Source organism: Aspergillus stella-maris (genome assembly GCF_047715825.1).
Source record: "Aspergillus stella-maris strain CBS 113639 unplaced genomic scaffold BDV14scaffold_31, whole genome shotgun sequence".
NCBI lineage: Eukaryota > Fungi > Ascomycota > Eurotiomycetes > Eurotiales > Aspergillaceae > Aspergillus > Aspergillus stella-maris.
Window position 1 is genome coordinate 328,456 of NW_027396825.1, and position 13,415 is coordinate 341,870.

General features: G+C 50.7%; 5 protein-coding genes across 5 annotated transcripts; 3 read left to right on the forward strand and 2 right to left on the reverse strand.

The window, feature by feature from the left end:
• Positions 1-215: 215 nt before the first annotated feature.
• On the forward strand, positions 216-2,313 carry BDV14DRAFT_74800 (asparagine--tRNA ligase DED81). Its single transcript, XM_073777427.1, has 3 exons — positions 216-234; positions 337-2,031; positions 2,091-2,313. The coding sequence occupies exons 2-3, from the start codon at positions 434-436 to the stop codon at positions 2,215-2,217; spliced, it is 1,725 nt and encodes a 574-aa protein (XP_073627655.1). The 5' UTR covers positions 216-234; positions 337-433; the 3' UTR covers positions 2,218-2,313.
• A 287-nt stretch (positions 2,314-2,600) lies between these two features.
• BDV14DRAFT_174618 (uncharacterized protein) lies at positions 2,601-2,879 on the forward strand. The gene has a single exon (XM_073768923.1). It carries the CDS (start codon positions 2,641-2,643, stop codon positions 2,872-2,874), a length of 234 nt encoding a protein of 77 aa, XP_073627656.1. The 5' UTR covers positions 2,601-2,640; the 3' UTR covers positions 2,875-2,879.
• Positions 2,880-3,206: 327 nt separating this feature from the next.
• On the reverse strand, positions 3,207-4,809 carry BDV14DRAFT_174619 (uncharacterized protein). The gene is made up of 2 exons (XM_073768924.1): positions 4,070-4,809; positions 3,207-3,935 (listed from the first exon to the last, which is right to left on the reverse strand). The coding sequence occupies exons 1-2, from the start codon at positions 4,111-4,113 to the stop codon at positions 3,671-3,673; spliced, it is 309 nt and encodes a 102-aa protein (XP_073627657.1). The 5' UTR covers positions 4,114-4,809; the 3' UTR covers positions 3,207-3,670.
• A 3,369-nt stretch (positions 4,810-8,178) lies between these two features.
• Positions 8,179-8,590, forward strand: BDV14DRAFT_200742 (uncharacterized protein; the record flags this gene model as incomplete). The annotated part of the gene is made up of 2 exons (XM_073773575.1): positions 8,179-8,373; positions 8,453-8,590. The coding sequence occupies 2 exons, from the start codon at positions 8,179-8,181 to the stop codon at positions 8,588-8,590; spliced, it is 333 nt and encodes a 110-aa protein (XP_073627658.1).
• Positions 8,591-9,170: 580 nt separating this feature from the next.
• BDV14DRAFT_74905 (uncharacterized protein) lies at positions 9,171-10,981 on the reverse strand. Its single transcript, XM_073777428.1, has 3 exons — positions 10,595-10,981; positions 10,354-10,413; positions 9,171-10,246 (listed from the first exon to the last, which is right to left on the reverse strand). Exons 1-3 carry the CDS (start codon positions 10,801-10,803, stop codon positions 9,565-9,567), a joined length of 951 nt encoding a protein of 316 aa, XP_073627659.1. The 5' UTR covers positions 10,804-10,981; the 3' UTR covers positions 9,171-9,564.
• Positions 10,982-13,415: the final 2,434 nt, after the last annotated feature.

Below are 13,415 nucleotides of genomic sequence, written 5' to 3' on the forward strand. Positions count from 1 at the left end.
CTGTACGCCAAGCACTCAGGCTACACATACATAAATGTCTTGAGATTGCGACCTCCTTATGGCCAGTCGCTGCCATGCTCTGCGGACGGACGCGATAGCGGTGCCCTTATCTTGATTTTGTGCCTGAGGCATGCATCACCAGAAAATTACCCCTCCGCAACTCACCAAGATTCTTTTCACCCCTCTTCCTGTGGATTCGCCAGATTCATTGCGCTTGGACTGATAGGGGATAAGGTGAGTTTTCTAGATGCATCCTTATTCATGCTGGCGACTTTACCTAGCGTTATCTTGATCTTCTCTACATTCTTCAATGCTGATTTGTGTGACTCAATCTAGTGTTGACTCACGCCAGTCTCCCCCCTTCCCGAGTATATAAAACCCACTCCACGGTCTCAATTGAGAGCAATTACTTGCTCCACATATACTCCTTACAATGGCGTCCATCTACATTGACGAAGACGTCGGAAGAGACGACTCGACCGCTACCGGTACTCAGGAAGCTCCTTACAAGACCCTTATCTACGCCTTTGAGCAGCATGACCCTACCTCCGGTAACCAATACCTTACTCGCAAGTCCCAGACCGAGCCCACAGGCGAGGGTGCCGACCCCGCGGCGAAGCTGGAGTGGAAGCCTGCAACTGCGTCAGGGCTTAAGAAGGCAACCAAGCTTTTCGATCAACGGAAGAAGAAGGCTGCCAGCGCCCAGCAGCTGGCTATCCGCGAGAAGGAAGAGGCTGATAAGCGCCGACAGATCCTCGAGGAAGCGAAGAAGGTTGTGCTCAAGGAAGACGAGTCGCTACCTAAGCCAGTGAGGATTCGGTTAGACGTGACAGATCCTGCCATCGTCAAGCTCGGTTCTCCAGAGTCAGAGACTCCTGGGACTCGCGTGCGGGTCTTGGGACGCATTCATCGCCTCCGCTCTCAGAAGGACATGATCTTCTTGACTCTTTACGACGGATACGGCTATATGCAATGTGTTCTGACTGGCGGATTGACCAAGACCTACGATGCTATGACCCTTACCCTTGAGACGTCCATAGCGCTCCACGGAGAGATGCGGGCCGTCCCTCCCAAGCAACATGCTCCCAACAACCGCGAACTTCACGTGGACTTTTACACGGTCATTGGACGTGCCGCCGGCGACAAGGAAGCCATCACTACCCGCGTGTCCCAGGACGCCGACAACCAAACTCTCCTCAACAACCGCCACCTTGTTCTCCGAGGTGAGACTGCTTCGTCCGTGATGAAGGTCCGGTCTGCCACCCTGAAGGCTTTCCGTCAGGCGTTCGACGAGCTGCGTATGACCGAAGTTACTCCTCCGGCTATGGTGCAGACCCAGGTTGAGGGAGGAAGCACCCTCTTCAAGTTCGACTATTACGGCGAGAACGCCTACCTGACTCAGTCTTCACAACTTTACCTCGAGACCTGCATTCCTTCGATGGGAGATGTCTTCTGTGTTTGCCCTTCCTTCCGCGCCGAAAAGTCTCTTACTCGTCGCCACCTTTCCGAGTACACCCACATTGAATCCGAGCTGGACTTCATCGAGTTCACCGACCTCCTCGACCACCTCGAGGCCGTCCTCTGCCGCGTCCTTGAAATTGTCCTTGCCGACCCCGTTGCGAAGCCCATCATCGAGACTCTTAACCCCGAGTTTAAGATGCCCAGCCGCCCATTCCTGCGCATGAAGTACTCCGACGCCATCGAATGGCTGCGCGAGCACGAAATCCCCAACGAAGAGGGCGAGCCCCATAAGTTCGGTGACGACATTGCTGAGGCTGCGGAGCGCAGGATGACCGACATCATTAACAAGCCCATCTTCCTGACCCACTTCCCTGCTGAGATCAAGGCCTTCTACATGAAGAAGGACCCTGAAGACCGCCGCGTCACCGAGAGTGTCGATGTTCTTATGCCCGGTGTCGGTGAGATCGTTGGTGGAAGTATGAGAATGGACGACTGGGACGAGCTGATGGCTGCCTACAAGCACGAGGGCATGGACCCCTCGCCTTACTACTGGTACACTGACCAGCGCAAGTACGTTTTTCCTTTCTGTTGCTTACTATTGTATAACGCATGCTAATGATCTTACTCAGGTACGGAACATCGCCCCACGGTGGTTACGGTCTTGGTCTGGAGCGTTTCCTTGCTTGGTTGTGTGCCCGGTACACAGTCCGCGACTGCTCCCTGTACCCCCGCTTCACAGGCCGTTGCACGCCTTAAGTCAACTCTATCTAGATTTGTCTATAGTAAAGAGAAATCAATCACTTCTTCAGATGGGAGATCAATTCACCTTATCTCAATCTTATTTCAAAATCCTTTCAAATATATTTACTCATATCCTACATATTCTGTGTGTATTGCGTATAGCCTCATCGCTTGACTTCGTCGATTCTAACTCAATCACCACCCATCTACATACCTCGTTTCTGAGTCTGAACACCTCCAGCTGCCTACCTAGCAATAGCATACACACTCAGTACATACCTACAATTTCATACCCCAATCCACCAGATCAACACCATCCCCAAACAAGACAAAAGCCCGCAAAAATCCCATTCCCTCTCAAGCCACAATCTCAGAATCAGACCCCTCCAACTCCAAGCCTCCAACCCAGTGGCCTTGTTGGAACTTGAGATTTGAGACATGACAGGCCCACTATGTCCACTTAGTGGGGCTGGCGCTGTATGGCAGGTATGGAGTATGAGGATTCAAGGTAGGATGTACGAGGTACAGACTGAGGTGGGAGTCTGTACGGTGAGGAGAATGCGAGGGTCCAGTCTAATCAAGTGCTGCCACTGGATGGCCACTTCAGAGTCAAACTCAAGACGCGACTGCAAGTGCGAGCAAAAAGGGAAAGTTAAACCATGTAGTCCATAGATACCTAGTGACCTCAGTAGCTGCAACCCAATTCCAATTGGCGTCCTGCAAGGCTGCAATGCAAACGCAGATTTATCCGAGCCGAATATACTCCGTCGGCGGCTACGCTATACTTAAGGCAGGTATCCAGGTCTTGTAACTTTGTAAGTCTTGCACCTTTCTGGGCGTAGCGCGTAGACCGTAGGGCAATCTTGATTGGCAAAGTAAGGTATTTCCTCTACGTAGGTGTTTCGCTCCACTTATGCCGAATTACTTCCAATCGTGGGCGTTCGTGGTTTGGGGTCGGTTTTAGGTCTGTGATTGTGGCTGCTGGGCTAAGTTGATATTTCCGATGCTTTTTAATGAGTAGTGGGACTGCGCATAGTATCTTGCGTATTAGCGAGGTTGTGAGTGGTTTGTTTGTTGTTGAGATAAAACCCATGGAGGGGGAGGGGGGTTGGGCGACTGCAGTTTCTTGTTATGTGGCTTACGGATAGCGTGAAAAAGATACGTACAAAAATACGCATCTCAGAAGAAAGCTGCCGCAGATAAAAGTCGAGGTGAGGTATAAACGCATAGCATTTACCCTAATTTTGCCCTGCTAGACTTTCGTATTCATTCCAATATCTATGACCCCCGGCGCGCCTTCTCTGTAACCAAAAAGTGGCAGAAATCTGACCAAGACATACCGTAGTAGAGCACACACCATTCGTGTGCAAACTTTAGTTTTGTTTTTCGCTCTCGCGACTCCGCGGATAGCAAGTGTAGATCCTTCCAGAAGACAAACACACGGATTCGTAGCACAACAGCAGAGCGATTATGACTGTTGCGTGCTGTCATCAACCTCCGCAGGTTCGATGTCCGCCCTGAGTTCCGCCAGCGCTGCAAATATTTCGGTCTCTGAAACGCCTGAACGGATGATGCTGATCAACCGGTTCACGGCATCGGGCTCCCCGAGCGAGACAACGGTGAGAAAGCGAGATAGGAATGTTTGATAGTACTCCGCTAATTCTAGGTCTGCTTCGAGCTGTTCCTGGTATCCCGCTTGGTTGTGGTTTTGGGACGTTCCGTTGGTCTGGGAGCTAGGAGGATCAATGCTATTAGTCAAACGCCCTGCGACAGAGAGACCTGACATCTTAATAAAACTAAGACATCATATCCTAGGCTGAGAGACAGCGGATAATGAGAGGAGAATGACCATGAGGGATGCACCTACCTCTGCCCTGAATTTTGCTGCGTGTTCGAACGCTGACCTTCCATGCTGTGACGAGTCTTTGAGGGATATGTAGATCGGTGTGATGATGATAAGTCGATAGATGCGTATAGTGATTATTGCCGTATCACGTTAGAGCTTTGTGCCCGATAACCGACGGTGGTCTTCGACTGTTCGGCAAGGTGAAGGAGTACGTGGTCCTGGGAAGGGGAGCAGCTAAAGTACAAATGCAGGTTGCGACTTTGAACTGCCACGGGCTACTCTGTGCCCCACTGGTAGGGAGAAGGCCGTCGTATGCGGGACAGCCGAATAGTTAATGGCATCGAGTACTTGTCACAGACAGGTTTGACGCTGTGCTGACTCCCCTGGGAAGGTTAGTTGGTATCGATGGTCAGCGGCAGCCTTCCTGAGTCAGAGTGTTCGAGAAACTGCTCGATATGAGACTAATCGAGGATAAACAGGCTGTAAAGTGAGATGAGCCTAGTCATTTTTTGGAAGGAGCAAATAAACATCGAGCAAGAGACAGGACCCTCGTCGATGTGCGTCGTCCAGAGGCAGAGAGAGACGATTAGTGCTTCCGAAATCCGATCGGGGGGTTGGCTAGAGGAAAGCGGAAATATCATCCAGCCGATTCCGCCCAATCACGGGACCCGGCATGCGTGCTGGGTTCAGCAATCAGCTGCCCGCTGAAGGTTCCTTGGAAGCTGGTCGTCGTGTCTCAGAATCGGCTGCATTCCCTCTCATCTTCGGCTGCCAGCGCCGTTCTCTTGACTCCATATCAGTCGCTGGCCCCGCGAGCCGTCTGTGGCAAACCCAGAATATCCGCAACTGGAAATTAACTCCAGCCAACCACAAGCCTCTTGCATTGCTCCCCTGAAGCAATCCACGTCGAAGATCAAGACATCTCCCTTTTGTCAAAATGACCTTATGATAACGAGACTGTATGGAGCAGCCGACTTTCTTGCACTGGTGGTGGGCCTTCTTCGGCCAGTTTCAAGCTTCCTGCATCGCTTTATACCCCTTTCTCTACCTCGTGCATTCCACTGCTGATGCCAAGGCCATTTGCTGGTGAGAAGCATCTCACTCGATGCATGGGAATGTCCCTGGATATGTCCTTGCAAAGCGTCTTTCCATGAGTACTTGTCAAGGTATCGACGAAATATGACAATGTCACGCTCACCAGGAAACGACTCACATTCCTGCTGAGGTCCATGGAGTATCAGGTTGTGGCCAGTGCGGCCTGAGTCAGAGGTGACCTCCAGTGGAATATTCATCAATAAGCGTTCTTCACTAGCCATGAATGGCGTTGCCGCTGACACCGAGATGCCTTGTATGCAGGTCAATGATGCCGCATTCGCTGTACCATCGCGTTCCCCGCCGCCAGACGTTTCATTGGGCTGCCATAAGAGAGATTCCATATGGATATTCAAGCGCTATCGTGCGACCAATTTTTGGAGAACCCCAGCGTGACTGAGATTCGACCTTTGCGGTTACAACGCCGTGATCATCTTGACGTATGCTGAGTTGCTATCATTTTCTTTTCGCGAGACAGCGGTCAAAGTGTGCATGAATCATGCATCAACGCTTGAAAGGAGCCGTCACGTGGATTAGTGACAACTGAAAATGCTGGTCATGTAGTGGACTTGACCACGATACGGCGACTGCGCTATCACAACTTTGCTCGAAGATTGGCAGGGAAATTCATATTGTTTGCTTCCTGGGCCATCGACGATCACAATAAACGCAAAAAACACCCAACATGCTGCCGATGCTCTGACGGCATGATGAGCGGGTATGATAACATCTGAAGTTTCCCAGGTGGCGATGGAAGTTTGACAAGCACCAGCGAGCCGTCAAGAGAGTGACGGAAGGTACCACGGCTTGTACCAGATGGCTCGTAAGCAGTTTCCCGCGCTGCTTCCTTAGCCTCGTGGCTCGAAATTATTTGGTTTGGACGATCGAAGGTGTTCACTATTTGCTTTATACCCGAAGTTTATACTTACTTCGTACACGTCATCAGCGATCATCCAAACAACAATATTGAGCGAGATTTGATTGTACTGACCTTATCCTTATCCATCCGTCCATGAGGCACTGAAGAGAAGCCAGTCATCGAACCAGCATCCGATGACTTTTTCGTGGCTTATCTTATCTTCAGGTCTGGATACTGTATGTCGCTGCCGGGTGGTTAGATGTCATGTTGTTGGTCAACCCACAGCAACTTTTGCGCTTGGACTCATGACTCCCTGTCGTACAGTGCGATGGGAAGAAAATGAATCGACAGCGGGGACTGCAATGCAGCAGCGGCCAGTATGATCGGTTGTGATCTGGATTCTTCCCCATCCCTCGTACTGAGGACATCTTTGAGACACTGCATCATTGAACTTGATTTCGAGCACGCGATGGTCTATCGATAACCGAGGGGAAGCAGGATACAGGGGATGGAGATAGTTTGGTTCGCAGTATCTTCTTTGGTTGACGGCCTGTCAATAGCCGCTGCTGCTCGAAGTATTGTTGGCCACACAAACTTCGTCAACCAGACTTTGATGAGGAAAGCCAAAGCCTGAGATACTGATTCTGAGACCAGAAATCGAACGCGAGAAAGGTCAGGGCACGGAGAGGTTGTGGCCTTAGAATGCCTCGTGCCTGGCGCCAATCGGAGTTTGACACCTGGGAAATAAGTTCCCCGTCTTCCCATTGGACACCGCGCAGCATTGATGGGTATTCTTCAGAGCGAAGGAAAACCCTGAGTTCTGTCCGTCACGGTGTCTCGACCTCAGCTTTTGCAATGATGAACGGGTGTGCTCGAATCATGACGGTGTGGTTCAGGCTCGGCCGAGACGCCTTCACCGATAACCCCTTCATATCAGGCGTCCATTAAATCTTTTCTAGCTAGATTGCCCAGAATATGGTCATGCTGGCTGCAATATCCTTGGCCGATGAGGGTCTTCTTTGACCATATACAAGTTTTGGGACGCCAACTTGAGTTTGAGCTGACTCATGTTTTTATGGACCTTGCACCAGCTCGGTCTACACCTGAACCGAGATTCTGAACCCGTGATATCCCCTGTTATGATATGTCTTACCTATGGTTCCGGGATTCTAGTGGCCTCGGCGCGCTTAGAAACGCTCCGTCCCCACCCTGACGTGGGTTCCCCCGAAGCCCAAACTCAATATGCCTCACCATCTCATGCCCCTTTACTTTGTGGTCAACTGGAAAGCGCAAAAATGCCTCAGGGTTGTCACCCACTTGACCTAACGTGACTCTGGAAGCAGGGTTGCACCGGAAAGAGGAACAGCATATTGACCGCGTGTTCTCCTCGTGGTCTGGAAGGCTGGATGAATCGTTTTGGGGTTGTTCTAAGCCGACGTCGATTCATTCGTTGGCCGACTCCGCGCTTACTGGGTCTTGTATCCGCCAATTATTTTTGTTCCGGCGCTACAGATATGGATCGGTTTACTTGGCGAGATAGGTGAGGTAGGTTGAACGTGAATTAGGATCATCATGCGGTAAACTTTTCCGACATGGGATACTATTTAAGTTTACAATGAAGATGCTAGCAACCCTGTGTCTTGAAAGGCCATCTGTCTGAGCATAGATAATGCATTCTTGATGAGTTTCACGAAAGATACAAACAATAGCAGTCTCTGAGCAACTCAAGCTGTGAATGGCCCCTGTGACGAAGCTGCCTTCCTGATAAGCTAAACCAACTCTTGATTCCCAAACACTGGATGGAGCACGTTCCCAATCAAAACCAATACAATACTCTGTAATGTTCAAATTCCCAAAGACCAAGCGAAACACCAAGAACCTGTCCAGCATTCCAGAGTCCAACTTTCCAAACAACTCGTGACATTTCGTATATACAAACAAAAGGAAACACCCCTTCGTTCCCTAGGTCCCCTCCCCAGACGCGTCGACAACCCCCTTGCTGAATCCCAATGCACGTCCCTTAGCTTAAAGGATAAGGATATCAACCTGCACCCTGCAGCATGTAGACCCTGTTCCTGTTCCTGCATCGACTACCACCAAGTAACAACGCCAACGCCAACGCCAGTCCGTCTACCCTTGACACATCTCGATACCCAAACCCCAGAAAACTAAAGCCAAAATGCACTTCCAAATCTCAACTCTCTCCATCGCAATCTTCACCCTCCTGACCTCCACCGTGACCGCACAACAACCAGACCCAGAAGCCTACAACCCCAAAGCATTCGGCCGCCCTGAGGGCGTCGACATCGGCAACAAAGTGTGCACTGGTGCTTGTGTGACGGACCCGGACTTGTTGGGCTGTGCGCATGTCGAGGTATTTCTTTCTCCCCTTCTTCCTTCTTTCCAAAGAGGTGTTTGACACGGACGCTAATGCTTCTGGTTGTATGATATAGTTCCGCCCACAATTCGGCTGCTACATCTGCTGTCTCTCGGATGATGATCTTGATGGTCTTGAGCGGACTTTTGAGCCGTTGGATGTTGCGGATGAGGATGAGGATGAGGACGTTGACGAGGAGTTGAGCAAGGCCTAGTCATCGCTTATCTGCTTTGACAAGGGGCCAATCACTCTAAATCGGATGAACATATGGAGGAACGGGGTTATAATGGTGGGCCTGATGGGTGGATGGGCCAGACCTTGGCCTTGGTGCTTCATATATACCTACAACTAGCATTGGTTCACCTGAGTTGAGTGATCCTGCTCTTTGATTGACTTTCATGTGACGCGGTCTCTCATGGTTAGTCTACTCGGTTCATATATACACTACCGACCTATACAAGAGCGTTCATTGCCATATGCCACCGCGACTCAAGTATTCGATTATGGAGGCAGGGGGACGAGATAAAAACAACCCACTCGCCAACAACCCTCTCCACTACGAAAATAAACAACAGGCAAACGGATAAGCTAAGGAGCCTGTCGTAGTTTCGTAGGCTAATTCCCATCCGCTTGGTAGCTTTCCGCAGGGGCAGTCAGTTGACCAGTCACATTCACCACTCACCAGCCCTGTTTCAACGGAGATTTACCCCGTGGGGTTGCTGATTTAGTATGTACTTACTTATCTTGGTTGGTGTCTCGAGGGTGAGGTTGATCTACATATATATATATGCAATGTCAACCAATCGGAAAATTCGACCAAAGAGCGTAGCGCCACGATGCTAAGAGATCCAGCTCGGAGAATTTTCGAATGATGGCTAGAAAAATGTGAAGGAAAAATAGTCAAGTGGGTATAAAATATTGTGATTGAGTGACTGATCATATCTATCTCAAGGGGGACCAAACCCCAGCGGGACGTCCCGCCATTAAAGAAATACTTCGTAAAAAAAGAGTACGCCATTTCAAATCCATCCTTCATCAGACCGTGTCTTTTTTTTCACGCTGAATTCTATGATAGTAAAGAAGAAAACCGATGATGTCGCTGCCGTGCCCTTGAAATAGAGTGAAAGAACTGAAGTATGATCACGTGTTTCCAGGCTCTGCACTGCAGGAAGCTCAAGTGAAACACGCTTAGTTGGTGGCAGTTCCCTCAGTCACGGTGATGATCGGGGTAGTCTCGGTCTTCTTGTCCCACAGCCCGCTGTCGGCGGGGAAGATGGAGCCGCCGTTGGGCTCGTCGACCGGGGTGTCCGAGATCACGGTGATCTGGGGGATGACTAGCTCCACGCCCTTGGCGCTGCTGCTGCCAGAGAAGCAGTGTCGGTGGCGGGGAGGGAGAGGACCATGGCTGGCCTCGTACATGTGGCTAGCGTAGTCGGGGGGACTGCTGCTCACAGAAGACGAAGCTGTGGACGAGGAGCTCGACTGACTCAAGGAGGGAAGAGTCGAGATGCTAGTCGAGCTTTGGCTGTGGCCGTGACCCCTCATACGACGAAGGGTGGGCACAGACTCGTCGCTGTGGAACTTGGAGAGGTAGTGCCACGCATCGGAGCTCATGATGCTGGCAGAGCGAGTCTCGCTGGCTATAACGGGCTTCCATTCGGTGGGATCCATATCTGTACCGGCCTCAGGGCTGTCTGCGGGTATTCGGGAGCCGGCTCCTGTGAAGGGAGCTTTCGTGGGCGTCATGGGTGCCACGATGTATGAGGGAGGAGACATGGGGGGAGACTGAGGAGGGGTGTAGGAGGGAGCAATCGTGGTCGGATGTTGTTTGGAGGCGGAGAGAGGTTTGAGGGAGTCTTTGCGACGGCAACTGAAGATATGTTAGATCGATGATTGGAATAAAGACCGAAAGACGGGAGGTATTGTCTTTATATAGAGCTTGAAAGGAAGGAAGAGATAAGCAAGATAAGAACATACCTTTCACTGCAATAAAGGAGGCGGCTATCGGGCACGGTGATCTGCGTCTCACACATGGCACTGCAAAGGTCAGTATCAACAGTCCCGATAAGCGATGGGCAATGGGCGGGAATCTGGTATGCAAGGGGCGAGGGTGATCAGAGGATCTGAGAGATAGGGCCCGCCCCCAAGAATAGGAGCGGAAGGGTCACGAGTGCGGCGGTGTAATGGGTCAAACGGCTAGAACAGTGGTATAACCTACCAGAAGTTGAGGAAGCTGGAAGCCATCTCGGGAAGGAGTTCGTCGTCGTCGACAGCAACGGACCGAAGTTGGCCAGAACCCAGCTTTGAGATGGAGAGGTTCCCAGAGGATGTGCCCTTCCGGTGGAAAGATGGTCTAGTAGTCCTCGCCTTGGGAGACTTTGGACCGGAGGGAGAGCGACGGTGATGAGAAGAAGTACCGTGAGTCATGGCAACGGTGGCGGTGAGGGTCTTTGTATAGTGTCAGATCCTTGACCGGTTGATTTAACTAAGTGGAATAGTGATGCGCAAGTGGAGCATCGGGTGTTCCCCTGAGGGGCCCGAGTATGAGGGATTTCCAGAGGGCTGGGAATGCCAATTGTGGTGGATGGCGCAAAATAAAGGCCTCAATTGCAGAGTATCACGAAAGGCGATTACACGATTGTGTGCTTTTGTGGATGGATTAGATGGAATGCAGAGGACGAATGCGAGCACTTTCAGGCGGCCGTGACAGGCAAATATGCTGTTCCCAGTTACGATAGAGACGAGACTGCAAAGAGACTGTGATAACTGATAAGCTTTGACCTGTGGCACATCGACAGTCAGCACTTGTCATTGGCAGAGATACGCCAGAGATAAGGAGATAGCAAAGAGGCGGTGTTTTGAGACATACCAATGACCACTCTGCTATTTCTGGCCTTGTTTTGCCTCTCACTCTTGGTTCTTGTTTTGTTTCTTTTCTCTTGTGCAAGGGCTGAGCAATTGACGTCAAGTCTGCAAAGTCTGACTCTGCTTGTATGCGCGATTAATCGACAGCTGGTATGCCACAGCAGCTGCGGAGGATTATGACCGATCGGCAGGGATAAGGCTAGGAGAGGATGTTCTTGGAGGAAAGGAGTCTGATGATTGAAGAGTTCAGACTTCAGAGTCTATTATATATAAGGAATAACAGGCAGCGAGTGAAGGGGAGGGGAGGGCCTTGAGGGCCATTGGATGATAAGGAACGCGTATGGCGAGCGAAGTTCTAGAACATAAAGAGTGGAAGAAGAGTGGACGAAGTGCTGCGGATGACGATCCCGAGCACGTCAACCGTTGATGCCTGAGGCACCAGCCCCGTGCTGAAACAGTCTGGCTGAAGTCTGGGCTCTTTGACGTAAGATACTCTTCACAAAAGACAACTCTAAGAATAGACACAGGATCGAGAATCAATCGAGATCCAGATCATCTTCTGTCATTCCTGCCTCTACGTATTATTCTTCTCATGTCTACCATGGCTCTCCATCCTCCTCCTGGTCTGGAAATGCATACCTCTAACAAATCTCTTGGCAGCTTGCTAACACAGCACCACGATGTCATCCGGTCCACTCGCTGCGTCTAGACAATTGTCCGGCGTTGCACCCAACCAAGTTATTCCAACTCTAAGGCTGAGCCTGAACCCAAGCCTGAGTCTGAACACCTGATACAAATCCACCAGTAAGAAATACCGGGGTCAATGCTCTGCAGAAGCTCAGGCCTGCCTGCAGATAGAGGGGGACAAGTGACAACGTGGGAGAATGAGACTAAGGAGACTAGAGGATGATCATCACGGTAGTTGTTCGCTGTTGCTCCTGCCAAGTTACTGGGAAAGAGCACAGTCCACATGCACACAGCACGAGGTCGAGCACGATGCTTTCTTTGTCTCGTTTGAACAACAACGCTTTACATCACACCGCTCAAGGATGCCGCCAGAACGCGTGCACCTTAGGAGATATGAGCAAGAATGAGGAATGGAAACCTTCAAGGTTCCTGCTTGGCTTTGTTCTGGCTCCAGGGTTCCTCAGTAGGTAACCAGGGCACTCCGGCAGATCATTGCCAGCTTCCAGGTCCAGTCCAGAGTCGAGAGTCGAGAGTCGAGACTGTTCCCACGACCATCCGTGGGTCTGACCTTCAAACAACACATAATCGAGTACGACAAGACTCCTGAAAATCAAAAGGCTCAGTATCCAGTCATTCGAGTGACGCTGAAGCCTGGATGGTGGGGCATGGAGCATGATAGGCATGGGATGGTGCGGCCGAAACACTACCACTGTCCACTTCCCACTTCTCCATTGTCCAAACTCCACAAACGCTCAGGCATCAATAGCATCACTCTCGGCCTCCTGACATCTATCTATTCCCGGCATAGCCTCGGGACACCCCGTGAAGAAAGCGATAGACGATAAACCCCGCAACCAGCGAGGATAACCGCTCCCCTCACTCCCCTCACTCCCCTCCATCTCAATCAATCAACCACTGATATCGCTATAACCAAACAGCCCTGCTTTGTTTCAGGCCTACAGGCCTGCATAGTCTACCTACCATGCATTATCGCGTTATTCGCGCATGAAAGGCCCTGCACTGCACTGCGCGTGCAGCGCATACTGAAAACATCAAACTCCAACCGCCAAACTGCTGCATTCAGCATTCAGTTTGCTGACTGAGCCAGCGCAATGTAACGTATTCGGTAAGCGAGCGGGCCATGTAAGCGAGCGGGCCACCTCTTACCATGGTTGAAAATTCAAGGTTTTTTAAACAACCAAAACATGCATTTCTGTATAAAAACTAAATAATACCACGATTAGGACACTGTAATCGTCTATGTCCAATAATATGACAGTCACTGCAGCGTGGGGGCGCCCGTACGCGGCGCTGCAATGTGTCTGGTGCGTTTAGTATAGATCCAGTTTGTATAGCCTCTTTTACCTGATTCCTGTTTTGTACAAGTGCCTGGCCTTCTTCAATTGAAAGACCCTCTGTAGAAGCAATCTGTGCTCTAGATCGTTTCCTCTTTTGAAGCTTTTTCTCATGTGCAGCCCGTAAATCCT